Source organism: Callorhinus ursinus, unplaced genomic scaffold (genome assembly GCF_003265705.2).
Source record: "Callorhinus ursinus isolate GAN/ISIS: 27379988/994484 unplaced genomic scaffold, GSC_fseal_2.0 scaffold3, whole genome shotgun sequence".
NCBI classification, from domain to species: Eukaryota; Metazoa; Chordata; class Mammalia; order Carnivora; family Otariidae; genus Callorhinus; species Callorhinus ursinus.
The window spans coordinates 34919839-34934385 of record NW_027397065.1 but is presented as its reverse complement, the minus strand read 5'-3'; the positions used below and the strand labels follow the sequence as shown (position 1 = coordinate 34934385).

The following is a 14547-nucleotide window of genomic DNA, read 5'->3' as shown; positions in this document are numbered from 1 at the left end:
ACCAGTGGGACAGCAGGTGAGTGCCACCAGGGGCTGGAGAGGCAGGCTGTGTGGGAGTCAAGGAGGAATGGGCTCCATCCTGTTTCACTCCTGGGCAGCCCAGTTCAATAAATAAGCCACAACAGGGAGCAGCAGTCCCTTTGTAGTGTCTCCCTGAGTGGCTAATACGACTCACACCTCGGCAATAAATAAGATGTGTAGGAAGATGGCCGGCCCTGTGTCTTCTTGTCTTCAATGGGTATTGATCAGGCTGAGCCCAGCCTATAGAACGTTTCCTGTTAATATCCCATTGCATCCTAGCAATTCCTGAGCTGAGTTCTTTAATCGTCCATTCAGACAGGGCTTTGGCTATCTGGGGTCCTATCCAGATGGCACAGGGACTGCTGAGCCAAGGCCTGGCTCTCAGGAAACACTGGAGAGCAAGGAACTGTGACCTCGGAGCGACGGCGCCTGCACTCCAGCGCCTTCTTGACCCTCCCGGAACCAAGAAACTCTGAACTCTTTTATCCCTTTCTCTTTCAGACCTAAAGGGTCCCTCACACCATGTCTCCTATTCATGGGCTGGCCTTTGGAAATTTGGGTGGGAGCTTGGGGGAAGAATTCTATGGTCGGCCCCTCCAGCCCAGCACCCGGGGGGTCCGGTTGGCCCCCACCATAGGCGCCGAGGACCCTGCTGGCCTCCCTTGCTTTCATCCGTGGCACAGAATGCTTCTCTTGGGTCCAGCCTCCTCTGACATGGAAGAAACTGAGCTAAGGAGGCCTTCTTTTTTCTTTTTTTTTTTTTTTCCTTTCAATTCCCTCTTGGGCCCTGAACTACACTGCACGAATGCAATATTCAATCCCCACTCAGACTGCAAATCCAGGCTGTTACACATCTTTGAGGAGACAAAATATTAGGATGAGGCAATAGTAAATGGGAGAGATAAACCAAACCCCCTATTTTCCAGATGCCACCAGGAAAAAGAGTGTCTCATTCAGCTGGTGGGTGTGTTTCATTAATGTTTCAACAAATTAATGAGTAAATAAAAGTCAGCATGATGGCTCAGGCTCACATTTGTAATTCATATTAATGTTGCTCCGCTCACTGGGCCAAAAGCCGTAGCGTCACTGTCTGCTCGTCTCGGCTGATGTCAGAGTTTTTGGGGTAGCAGCAGCTGGTGGGGTGGTGGGACCAGGGACTTGAGCAGCGGGTCCTCATATGACCCATCGTACCTCCGTATGGGACAGCTCTCACCTACTGGGTCAAAACCACTCTCCAGCAGCCTGAAGAGGGCTGTGGGTCTACCTTGGAGCAATCTGGGCGTAGACCCACCTGGCTTTGCCCTCAAATCTTTCCTTGACTGCCTTCTTCCCACCTTTTAGGTCTTGAGTGCACACAGCTCTTCCCTGGGAAGCTTCTCCTTGAATATTTTAATGTTTTTCACCACCTGTCACCCTGTTTTTATTTCTTCATCACTTCATGATGTCATGTTCTATTACTTATGTATTCATTTATTTAAACATTTTTCTGTGCCTCTACCTCTCAGCTCCCTTGAATGTCGGCCCCATGTGTGCGGTGACATTATGTGGCTTGCTCATGGCTGGGTCCCTAGAGCTGAGAGCTGACAGGGTCTAGCACAGTATTTGTCGAAAGAATAAATGAGTGAGTAAGGGCAAGGCTTTCCTGCCTTTCCACGTGGCCACTTCTGAGTTTGGGTTGGGTATGTTTGTGTCCCAAGCTCCGTGAGGCCAAGGGTCTTGGTCCATCCAGTTCACTGCCACATTCTCTGTGCCTAGTAGGTGGCACTGAATGGATGAATGCATAAATTAGAGGTGAGGGGGTGCTTCCCTTATGGCCCCAGCGTATTTCACAACTGGCTAGTGGGATGCCAATGCCATGTCTGGCAACCAGATTTTGGAATTTTTTTTTTTCTTTCCCTGCAGGACCAGAAGCATCTCACAGTCCTCAGATTGTGCCCAAGTCCCAGCAGATACGGGAAATGGGACAGTGGGGCTGGGAACAGGACCCTGCCAGCGCACAGCCGCTCCTCTGCTCCACTGTGATCTTCAGGACAGTAAGCAGGCCCTAATCTCACATACGATCCTGTCTTTGATAACCCAGCCAGATGTTCTATTCGATAAATGAAACTAATTTACTCTGTAAGCAGCAGGCAACAGCTGAGTCAAGAGGCTTCCCTGTCCTCAGCCCCCTCCCAGTGGGATGGGGCCAGGTGGGGGAAAATGTGTATCTTGTTACCCACCCACTCATAAATTAAGCAAACAGGTTACAGAGAGAAGCAAAGCACAGACAGCTTGCTCACCCCTACTCAGTGGGCGGGTCATCAAGTGACATAAATGATACCAGCTGATGATACCTCTCGAGTCTTAGTGTATATTTTTCCCATTATTTGGAGTGGAGAGGCAGCATCACGTGGGGTTGAGAGCATGGGTTCTGGAGTCGCACTGCTTGGGTTCAAATCCTGCCTTCCCCCGTTGTGGACTTGGGATAATTATACTTATTTACGGCAAGCTTTATTTTTGTGCAGTTACTGTGTGCCAGATACTGTTTCAGGTGCCAGAGATTCAGCCAGGATCAAAACAGATAAAAACTCCTGTCTGTGCGGCGCTTAGATCACCCCGATTCCTTCTACTGTAAAAGACAGATGAGGATAAGAGTCTGTATTTTAGGTTGTTCTGAGGATTAAACCTGCAAGACTCCTGGCACATCCTAAGTGCTTTATAGGTACTGCCAATTATTTTAATCATGGTCACCACTGAAGGTGCGTTAGGCAGGAAAGATAGAGCTCTCCCCATTCTGTCTGGGGAGGGGGGAATAGACAGTAGACTCAAGTGGCATCCTCTGGGCCACGTGGTGAGTCACTGACAGAATCAGGACAAAGCTCCATGCCTTCCTGCCCCTGTGGGTCTCTGAGTCCCTGGTGGGTGAGGCTGTGGTTCCATCCCCAGCAGGCTGCCCCAGGGTTGTGAAATCCAAGAAAAGAAGGTCTTACAGGAGGGGGTGGATGCTTACTCAAGAAAAGCCTGAAAATCAGGGGAGGAAAATTAGCTTCTCCCTTGACAAGGTCACATAGATGGGCGAAATGGGCACATTGGTAATAAACATATGTTACCATTCCGTCCCTCCAGCTCCCTAGAGAGCACTGCTGAGGCACGCGGGTGGGAGGGGAAATGTGGGTAGAGCAGAAGATGCATTTGAATTAGAAGCCAATAACTGGGAAGGCTGCCAGGCACTTAATCAATAAAAATAATGCATTTGGGTTGTAGAAATATTCCCCAAGATCAATTTCCCCTGAAGAAATATTTGTTTCTTTTACCAGGTTGCCAAAAGTGTGTAAGGGAACATAAAGCCTTGATAAACACCTCCTGAAAAATATGGACACATCCCTCCCCCATTGCCACCCCCCCCCCCGGCCCCACGCGACTCTGCTCCCCACTTACAGTGATGTGAGTGATTTCAGACCCTGGAAGGCATCTGGAGCAATGTCCGATATCTGATTCTTGCTGATGTCTCTAAAAAACATTGATGGGAGAGCCTGAGAACACAGCTCCAAGGTGTGATATGGTCATTCCTAGGTGTGAATCGAGCACTTCAGATATTTAAAGCAGTGAGAATTAATCAGTTTATTTATTCACAGTACAAGAGAAAGGGCTTAAAGACCATTCAGTTCAACTGTCTCTTGATGAAATATACTACATTTGTTTCACTCTTCTTGGCTTTCAAAGAATGCTCACCCACAGCATCTTGACTTTGACATATGGCTTTGCACATGTGAGCCCTCCCTTTATAGGGAAGGCTGCACCCAGGCACACCGGGGCCTTGTTGCGTTACCTAGCAATTATAGCATAAACGAAGCAGAAGCCGGCCTCACCCAAACACAGGCCAGGGTTCGGGCATGCATTATCTTCTTGTCACATGCCTCAGCCAATGCTGATTTTCTTCCCCATGTTGTCCTGAGTCATTTCACCTCCCCAGTGACCTTTCCTTCCTGACCTGAAAAGAGGTTTTGAGCAGTGACTAAAGTGTCTGTCTGGTTCGGTGCATCCTCCAGGTCATGTGATGCAAGCACCTCATGAGATTCTCATGGGATGGCTCTGAGATGTGGATTTGTCACTGGCAGTGTTCCTCAGATGGGCGTGAGCCCGGGGGGGGGGTGATGCCCAGGGCTGGGGGGTCCCGTGAGGAGCGGGAGGCTACGTGACAGAAGGCAGCCACCCTGGCTGTGCCGGTGCAGAGGAATCTTCCTGACCTGGCTCCTCCTCAGGGCCCAGAGGCTGCCCCTTTCCCGCATCCCAGTGACAGAATTCTGAGCATCCAGCCTCTAGTTCTTGCTAATGGCACTTCACTGAGGCGGAAGACTTTCTCTGAGTCCTTAGCTCGAGGGGCGGCCTCTGGGCTCCTGTCACTGGAAGGTGAGCTGCCCCAGTTTCCAGAGACAGCACACCTCTCCAGTTCTTTTCCTTTAACAGAGACATCAATGGGTCTTTGCTTTTGTGTAGGAGAGAGTGAGCTGGGGTCTTGGGGGGTCAACAAGGAGGAGCCGAGGGACTATGGAGAAGAAAGCACATCTAAGCTGATTCTTAAACAACTGCCTCCGGTGAGGCTAAACCCCCAGCCCCCAGCCTCTGAAGCATGCTCCCCGGGTCTGTTTCTCCGCTCCTTCTGATAGCTTTCAAAGGGCTGCGTGGCCACCTTTCCTAGGCTTCTGCTATCCGTCCCTGGTTCCAAAGCCAGGAAGTTGAAAGATATTTCACAGGTTAAGGCTTCTTAGGCACAGCTGTCGAGCTTATCCCTTTAGCTGGCAAGATCGCCTCTCACAAATCCACAGATTGTGCTCACAAACTCGTCAGTTTACGCCAGGCTTTTCTCCGGCGCTCCACTCCTGTATGAGGGTCTTACCGAGCAAACGCCCTGGATTACCCTAATCTTGCTCGCCCTCCGCCTGCCTGCCTCGGTAGGCATGTCAGGCCAGCACGCTGGCTCTGTGCTCAGATCAGGCTGCTGGGCGAGCCTGGGTTTTTGTTTTGTTTTGTTTTCGGGGTTCCATTTTGCTTTCCTGATCATGGGATGTCTCTTCAAGCTACTTAGATCTCTAGCGTGCAGGAAGAAGTTCTGGAACTCAGAGGTAGCAGGGGGAGCCCTCTGCTTTAGCCTCGTCAGGGCAAAGTGGTGGTCAGGCCACAGCTAGACTTTCAGACGCACTCTTCCATGTAGCACGGGAGGGCTATCTTGTGGTCTTGGAGATGATGGGGAGCAGAAGTGGACAAGTAATAGTTTAGCTGGGAATTGCCCCTGGGGGTCACTTCATCTTAGTTCTTAATTCTGCAGGAAGCAAATGGCAGCCTGAAAAGGTGAAGGACCTAGAGCCACAAGTGACTTGACACAGCTATGTATTTGGCATCTCAGGTTTCCCCTCACTTCACAATGACGGATGCACAAGGCAGCGGCGCTGCACAGAAGGCAGGCTGGGGAAGGCATCTCCTGCTCCCTGACCTCCATGCCTGACTCCTCCCGATCCACAGCAGGTGGCCCTGAGCTGACTCCAGGTTCTGGGTCACTCTTGCTCAGCGGTTCTCAAACATCACTAGGGTGTTTACTAAAGCACACCCCCCGGGGAGTCTGCTTTCACGAGCAGGGGCAGGGGGCTAGAAACCTGTATGTATAGCCCATCTCCAGTGATTCCTGTGCATGTGGTCCCGGAGCCATCCTTTAGGCCACCGTGTTTTCCCAACAGGTCGGGCTTAGACATACCCCAGTGCCCCAGGGCTTAGAAACTGGATGGCCGAGAGGCAGTGGACTTTCCAGACGGTTCAGAGCCAAGGTGGCAGATACCTGTGGAATCCTACTCTACCTAAGACCGGAAGCGGAAGCGGAAGAACACGCCTTTCTGGCCAAGTCGCACAGCTGTGGCCCCCATTTGCCTGTGCCGCCAGTTAACCAGCCCTGTAAGACCAGGGCCTTCTTTCTAGTGCCTATTGCGCTCCTCATAAATGGCTTCTCTACCTTGATACAGTTTTTACCTGGAAGTATTTTTTATACTAAGCTGGCCACGAGAAATAGGGACAAAGTCATTCATTCCGGGAGAATCCTTTGTTGTTGCTGTTGTTGTTATCAGAGATAAGAGGAGGGTGTAGTTCCTGCATAGTTGAGGGGAAACTTCTTTCTGTTAGAGAGACTAGTCACGTACACCTAGGAGGAATTCACACTTAGGGTTTTAAAATCCATTCTCACCAGGGGCCCTACTTCTCCCAAGCCATCATACTTCAGTCTTGGTTTGTGAAGTTCTGTTAATCGGAAAAATTTTTAAGTGATCTCTCTTCCCTACCACCATCTCCTTGGGGAAAAAAAGGGCATCATAATAAATATCAGTAGCATCAGAGGTGATCAAAAATTAAATTCCCTTCGCAGGTCATGATGGAGAAGGTCTTATGAATTTTGAATTGCACAGATCATGGCAACTCCAATGGGATGAAGAAAGAACAGTAAAACATAGCTAAGCTCTAAATTACCTGGACTTCACAAAAAATTAGAGCAGTAACTTAAATCATGCAAGAGATATAGGTTGGGGCAGTGACTGAACTTGTCATTTTTCACTGAAATTACTATCTGGCTGCATAATCAAGCTAGGCTTTAAAAATGAATTGGGGGGGTATGGAGTGAGCTGGGGAAGCAGGGAGACCAGGAGATTAATGGCCCAAGGTTTTAAATATTAAGGCCTATATTTATACAGCTCCTCCAGCAAGGATGCTGCCAAGGGGAGAGAAAAAAGTACGTGCTGAGGACTGGGCTCATTATGTTGGTTTCTACTTCTGGAATTGTACCAGAAGAAGATCTTGTTTGGTTTGGATTTCCAGGAAGATGGGAAGTTGCCTTCACAAGTTCCGAGGGTAAAGCCTACCAATGCCGCTGTTTCTTGGGGATGTTTATTTTTAACATAAAAGGAGTCAGCAGACACATAACCTCTTTAATGGATGCCCTCCTACTCAAGGGAAACCGATGAATCAGCCTTCAGCAGAAGGGCGCAAGATCGAGTCGGTACATATTTCTACCTGCTCTCTCTTCCTCTGTGGGGGCCAGAGAGGGTAAGTAACTGGGATCAGAACAGCATTTTGATTATTGGACTATGATAAATGATTTCTCAGTCCAGAAAAGGGAAAGGTGTCTCCTTCCCCGATTCTTAATATCTATGCTGGCAGTGGCTGGGCCATTTCTGAACCCTACTAGCCTCCCTTGCGAGCGCCCTGGTCTGAGTGACTCACAGAGCAGGGCTCAGGGCAGTCGTGGCTTGCAGAAGGGTGGTGATGATGTTGCCCCCATGGCGGGGATAAAGGGCCATGATGCATGATGCTGTCAGTGGTGCCGTGATAGGGAAGGAACAGCAGTGTTGGTGTCCCCCCAGGTATTGATGGGATACAGTGGTGGCAGTGATCCTGAATGCAGTGGTAGTGGGGATGGTGGGGATAATCACAGGCAAGACATGTGTGGTTGGAGGATAAGGAAGGGCCCAAGGCTTCTTATCTCACTGAGAAAGAACAGAAAGTCCTCACCATGGTCTAAAGGGTCCACAGAATCTGGCGCTACGTACCTGCCTCTTCCAACACAATCCCCACCACTCTTTCCCTCACCCTCCCGTCCTCCTTGCTACTCTGCAAACCATCTGCGAATGCTCCCCAGGGCTCTTCACTTGCTCTCTCCTGAGAGCTCCTTATTCCCACCCTTCATTTGGGTCACCTGCACAGAGAGGCTCCTGTGGGCCCTTCCTTTGTTTTACTTTCTAGTACTTACCAATTTCTGGTATTTGTTTCTTTGCTGTGTTCTCCCACTCAAGTATGTAAGCTCCACGGGAGCAGACTTTGTTTTAGTGCACACTCTGTCCACAGACCCTGCAGTTCCTGCACGTGGTAGACGCTCACTCTTTGTTAGATGTGTGTGTGCATGGCTGTAGGCATGTTGGCTAGGGTGCTGTGGACTGACACAAGGCCACTGTCCCAGCTTCATTGACACTCCTATTTCAGGTCCACATCATGAAAGCGAGGACAGTCAAAATGGTGGTATAGGTTTTTTTAGCCAACTCAGCTCTACCTCTGACTCAGATAATTTCACTTTGCTCTAGTTGGAGAGACCCCTAGCTCTGAGGTGTCTAAATCCATATACCTCACCACCTGAAAGCAACACTCCTGACCCACACCTCCCAATCTTAGAGAGCATTCCAGGTCCAACACTAAACTCTCCAGGAAGGATGCAAGGCAGGCAGTCATCTGGGCAGGTTGCCCACGACACAGGACACCCATTACCCCCCTGCATGAAAACACTGGCCTCATCCCTTCCCTGGGGAAACTCACATTCGCTTCAGTTTCTTGTACTGGGTGAAGGCTCCGGCAGGGATGGATTTGATGGAGTTCTGTTCCAGGCGTCTGGGAAACAGAGCAGAGAAGAGTCAGTTAACCATCCACCTGTCAAGAGGTGGTGGCTGAGGGCCTCGAAGACAGGATGGTCCCTCTCATCACATGGCACCCACTATTGGTTACAGGACACCGGGCAAACACTGTGTGAAAGCTAGAGATCCATGTTCTAGTGGATGGAGCACCCATCCCAGGATCTAATGGCCGTTGGAAAAATGAGAGCAGATGACATCTCCTTGAGGATTCTGGCTCTTGCTTATTATAAGCCGTCTTTGAAGGCAGAGAGGTCTTCTTCAAAAAATCTGTAGCACCAGAGTGCTGAAAAAGTCAAAGGGATAAAGAGAAGAAGAGATGGCCTCTGGGCCAGCAATACCTGCCTGCCAGAGGAGCATGTCACCTTTCAGTAAACACTCAACCCCTCCCTGCCACAGGGGTACCAAACAGGCAGGAGTAACAATGGCTGACTTCATTTCCGGTTTTTTTTTTTTTTTTATTAAGGTATAGCTGACTTATTATTTCAGGAGTACAACATACAATAAACAACAACATTTGATAGTTGTTTCTGGGTTTTTCAATGGGCTTCTAAAGTACTGGAGAAACGGCCTTCATGTCTTTAGGCTTCCAGCCTGACACCCATCAAACTGGCTTCCTGACACCCCGAGGGCCCTAGAGGCCCCAGTCGAACCATTCCCCGGGGGCTGCTGCTAGAATCCCTGGCTTTACCACTGCATGGACTTCCCTGAAGTGCTTCCTCTACAGCCTTCCTGGGACTGCGGAATGACAAGAAGTGCTACAGGCCCAGGGCCCAGAACTTCCTTGAAGAGAAGGGGCCATGGGGAGTGAGCAAAGCATCTCAATGCTTTATTCTCACGCCTCTCAGATGACTTCCTGTCAAGAACAGGTGTGGAGGGCCACAGGCCTGAGGGGGAGGTAGGGCCCTCTGTTAGAGGTGATGAGTGAATGCCCTGGCCTTGGCCAAGGACTCAGCCTCTCCTTCTCGCCCATCTCCCTTTTCTCCAGGGCATGGATCTTTTCATCACCTCCTCATTTGACATGGATGTTCCCCAAACCCTCAGCTGGGAAGACACAGAAAAAGGCGTGTGAAGGGAGGGATCGAGGGAGCAGAAGGGACAGACGGGCGGAAGCAGCTCCCTTGGAGGCTACATCTAGTGGATGCATTTCTGGCGGGGATGGGCCCATTCATCTTGAAGAGTAATCCCCGCTGCAGAGTTGGGGAGACAGTCATATTAATTTGTGCCTCTGCAATCTCATCTTCATGGGGGGAAGAGAGTATTTGTTACTGGAACCGCTAATGGAGCAGTTTGCCAGCAATTTTCCCATTTCAAACAACATCTCAGCTGCTAATGTGGAATGGTTTGTCAGGCCTACCCATAACACAGACAAATCACTCTCCAGGCCAAAGGGAGGGTGGGGGGTGGGTGGAGAAAAAGAGGAAGGGTGGGTGGGAGGAGAGAGAGAGCATTAGGACAGATCATTCTTGGAGGCTGGATGGAGAGTCTACAAAGGAGACCGACTGCCACGGTCTATTAAGAAAGCCTTTGTGGCCTGCCGGAGGGGGTGGGGAGCATGCTCTGTGGGCACACGGGCACGGGCTGGCTGGCTGGGGGCCGGGCTGGCTCATGGGAAGGCACAAGAGCAAGCCACCAGGTCTCAGAGTCTGTGAGCTACTGGATCCAGCCACCCACGGAGGCAGCGGACTCGGGGCAGGCTGCCTTGACTGAGATGTTCCAAGGACATTCTTGTTTTCCAGCTGAGCAGAGTTCAGTAGGGATTTCTCAGCCAAGGCAGCGGCCCTATGGGTCTCTGGGGCTGCCAGTCAGGTGGAAAATGCTCTCCAGGAATCCTGTGATTCACCTGACACTTTGGCAAGGGATTGTGGCTGGATGATGCCTCTGGGGAGAGCCACTGTCTGTAACGATGGCAACGCCCTCAGTTTTTGCAAGAGGATCCACCGCTCCCAGCTGCAGGCCAAGAGCCCATGCAAGTCAGGTCAGCACTGCGTGGGAGGTCAGCCGGCTGTGTGTGCAATTCATAATCAATTAACCTCTGCTGTAGTGACGGGTGTAAGAGCCAAGGGAGGGATGAACCAATGAGCAATACATGGTACCTGTCCCCAAGGAGTTTAATAATCTGGGGACAGCAACAGCCCAAGATGGTCCATCACAGAACCAAATTCTATGGCTCACATAACAAACAGGAAGAGCTATCACTTATGAGGCCAAGTTGATTTATGTCTGTTATCTCTTTTAATCATTACATTTATGAAGCAAACTGTGTTGGCCTCATTTTGTGGATGCTGAAAATAAAACCTAGAGGGGCCAAATAGCCTCTCCAGAGTGACAGAGCAAGTAAGTGGCAGAACTGATATCTGTTTGTACCCACTGGACATACTGCCTCTCTTTCTGAAAACAGAGAAAGTGAGGCCTAGAGACTAAAGTGACTTCCCCAAAGTCACAGAAAGGTTCGGGAGGTTAAGACCCCAGGCAGCCTCTGCAGAAGTCGGTATTTTGTAAAAAGGCTGAAGGAGTTGAGGGAGACGCAGTAGAGATGCGAATGTATATAAATATGCAAATAGAGTGCAAAGGTGTGGTTTTGAACAAAGAACTCCAATCTCTGCAGGGACGGCTCTGTGCATCCTGTACTCATCAGACTTGCACACTCTAGGGATGGTATTTGTCTCTGCAGCCTCTCTGCTGCTTATGCTGCTGTGGGTCCTGGCTGGACACCGGACCCCTTACGGAGTGCCAAGGTCATGGCAAGTGCCACGATGTGGGTTAACCTTGCCCCAAGGGGCATGAGAGTTTATCTGGGGGGTGTAGTTGTGAATAGTCAGTGTTCTTCAAATGCAAAGTAAAGGTGAGGGTAGGGATAATGACAATAGTAAGAGCTAATAGCTATCAGGTGCTTGTAAGTCGGGCATTAGGCTAAGAGTTTTACCTGGTTTATCTTAATATTTACACCTCTCTGAGGCAAATCCTATTCATTATTACCATCCCCACTTTAAACGTGAGAAAATGGAGGCTCAGAGATGCTAAGTCACTTGTCCAGATTCACATAGCCAGGAAGAGCCACAGCTGGGATGAAACTCAAGTTCGTCCCATTCAAAAATCTGAACTCTCTGTCACCGAGCTTTGCCAAATCCCATTTGGAGCGGAGGCATCTCCATTTTTAGTCATTGCCAGCTCATCCTCAGGGAAACGGCCCCATCGTCAAGGGATTAAGCCCACAGCGCGTGTGCACACGCGGAGTTTCTCTGCAGCAGATAGTCCCCGGTGGGTTTTATACAGCCTGAAACAAGCATGCAAAGATCTATATTCCCAGTGACAAAAATTTGGTGTGAAGGATGAGAAGAAGCAGAAGCATCAGCAAAAACTGTCACATTTAGAGAGGTGTCTGAAGCCAACAGCTGTTTTAGGTCTCTCTTAAATGGCACACGGGTCTTTGTCTGGCAAACATTCTTCAGGCTGCAAACTGATTTAATAGAACTAGCATAAAAACAAACATACAAATCAAACATCTGAACATCTTCTGGCACCAGTAAACACAATGGGAACATCTGATGGGGATTTCAGCCATTTGCGCTCTGTATTGATTTGCCCTAGTTTCTCGGTGCTTCCTTAATGATCTGTCATTTGCAAACATGCGACTGAACACAATATATTTCTAGCAGTGCATAAGTCAACATGATGCTAGAGAGACTGGCAGGGGCACGGTCGCGCAAGGGCATGGCTATGAGTCACCTGACAGAGCGGTTCTGGAGCTGGGTTTGAGTGTTGGTGGCAGTAATGGCTGAGGTGGCAAGAAGGACAAACATCTACCATTTACTGAGGGCCGTTTATATGTTAGACACTGGGCTCCTTGCCCGTTGGCTTTTATTCCTTCAACAATCCTACAAAGCCAGTATTATTATTAGTATAATAGCAACAGAGATGAGGGCTGCAGGCATAGGTGACACGAGTCATTTGTAACCTGCTCTGCACAATACCTGGCATTTGCCAACAGAAAACAGAGGAGCAGGCATGGAGCCAGATTCACTCTTCTGATTATATGCATGTGCCCAGATGCCTCTCCCAGAGAATTTTTTTTTTTTTAATCATCTCAGGAAAAAAATAAAAGAAAAATAGTATGGGAACTTGAGACTAAACCATTCTATCATGTTGCACATGTGACCCCGTGCATAGGTTTTTCTTTTTAGGTTCCATTCAGTGTCTTCCAAACATTGTGCTAATTTTCTGCACAATTGTGCTACTTAATCTTCATAGAAAATCTCTAGTAGGTCTGATGAGCCCCATTTTGCAAAGGGGGGAGCGGACTGAAGCAGGAGATGTTAAGAAAGGTGCCCTAGGTAAGAGGCAAAACTCGGAATTCAACCCTGGACTACTTATCTCAAGGCTCTGTTCTTAATTACTCTGCGCTGCATCGGCTTCCCTTTTATTCCACGGCCCCATCCCACCCCATCTCCCCTCCTTCCATGTGACAGTCCCTCAGAAACCTGGTGCTCTCAGAACATTGAAGAATCCTGGATGGTGATGGCTTCCAGAACCCTCCAGCCCTTTTGTTCTGTTGTGTGCTTTTTTTTCCTTTTCCTTTCCCATTCTCTCTTTTTAAAATCCCCTGGTGACCAGTGTAATGGGAGAATATGTGCTTTTGTTAAGCAGATAAGCCACTATTTATCTCCTCACCCCAGACAAACAATGGGATTGAGGTGAAATGATGGCTACCTTTCCCCCAGATGCTTTCACTTATGACTCGACAGGAAGCCCATCCACAGCCTTTCTCCATCAACTAAACTGAGCTGCTAGGGCAGAGGGCATGAGACGCACTGGATGGCGCTGTGTGTGTTTGTGTGTGGGGGGGGGGGGGGCGCAGAGCAAACTGGAAGATGGGACAGAGATTAAGATGAAGCTCTGGCTACAGATGGTCCTCTTGAGCCTTGAGGACTCTGGAGGGAAGACAGAAGACCACAGAAGAGAGGAAGGTGTGAGCCTGAGGCTCTTCCCAGAATCTATCCCTGGTAGAGGCTGGAGCTGGTTCAGAGAAACGACAGAGAGCAGCAAGAACGGTGCCATTGGTGGGAGCTCAGTTTCGAGGAAAATCTGCAGGGAGCTGTCTCACTGTGGGTTCTCTGGAAGAAAGCTATTTTTAGAGGAATTGGCTCTGCTATGCGGGGAGACCAGCACACAGTCCTCTGAGCTGATTCGGCTTTGCAAAAAAATTCTAAAAGAGTTTGCCAGATTGCTTTGCATGAGAGATAGCCCTTCCTCCCCCCAAATGTTGGGGAGTGCAGAACCCCTCCCGAGGTGTTAGAGAATCACTACCGGCTGAGGATTGCACACAGGGCCTGGAGAGCCTGATAGGGTGCCAAGCATCCCTAAAGGGAGAGGGGAAATCTGCAATGTATGGGTGCCATGGACACAAGGCAGAACTCCTCTGACAGTAAAAAGTCACAGATGTCTGTGGGATGATAAATCAGACATTTCCTATTCATCCTGGGGTGAGTACTGCAGTTTCAACTCTCTACTCTCTATCTCATCTTTCAACCTCCCCCATCTGCTGGTCTTCTCGCCCTGCTACGAGGATGCGTTTCAGCTGTTTTCAAGACTTTAGGGCCAACACACGGGTCCCCAGGCAAGGGCTTCGTTACCTTGAAGAATGAGCAGGTTTCTTCCTCGAAGGTCTCTCTTACATGTCACCTCTCCCCATCCCCTCCTAACCATAGAATCTTGTCTCATCTGCTTTAATGTCTCAGTTTCATTTCATCACAGAAGGAGAAATCCTGAGCAATCTGTCTGGTGGGCCGTGGGTGCTCGGCAAGCAGGGGCAGTCTTATTTCCATGTCTGCATACATTTGCATGAAGATGAGCTACTGGCAGGCTCCATTCCTAATGCAAGGGGCTAGCCTGATTCTTGAACCTCTTCTCTCATCCATAACCCTCAAGAACCTGACCTAGCGTTGTGGAAGGTTCGTGTATGCAGGTAGCTCCAGCTCCTATGATATGGTCCAACCCTTCTCACTGAGCCTAATAAAAGTGGAAGTGGTAGTAGTTAAATAAGAAGTGGTAGTAGTAGTAGTAGCAGTAGTAGTAGTACTAGTACTAGCGGTGGTAAAATATCAACAGTCCTGGC

General features: G+C 49.4%; 1 protein-coding gene across 2 annotated transcripts in view; it reads right to left on the bottom strand.

Moving 5' to 3' along the window:
- The window catches only part of SLIT3 (slit guidance ligand 3), a 592929-nt gene that overhangs the window by 99186 nt on the left and 479196 nt on the right, over nucleotides 1-14547 (bottom strand). For both annotated transcript variants that reach the window (XM_025867066.2, XM_073890157.1), the window contains 2 exons: nucleotides 8341-8412; nucleotides 3439-3510 (listed from right to left, as the gene is read on the bottom strand). In XM_025867066.2, coding sequence (XP_025722851.1) covers nucleotides 3439-3510; nucleotides 8341-8412 — 144 coding nt within the window. The remainder of the gene's footprint in view (nucleotides 1-3438; nucleotides 3511-8340; nucleotides 8413-14547) is intronic.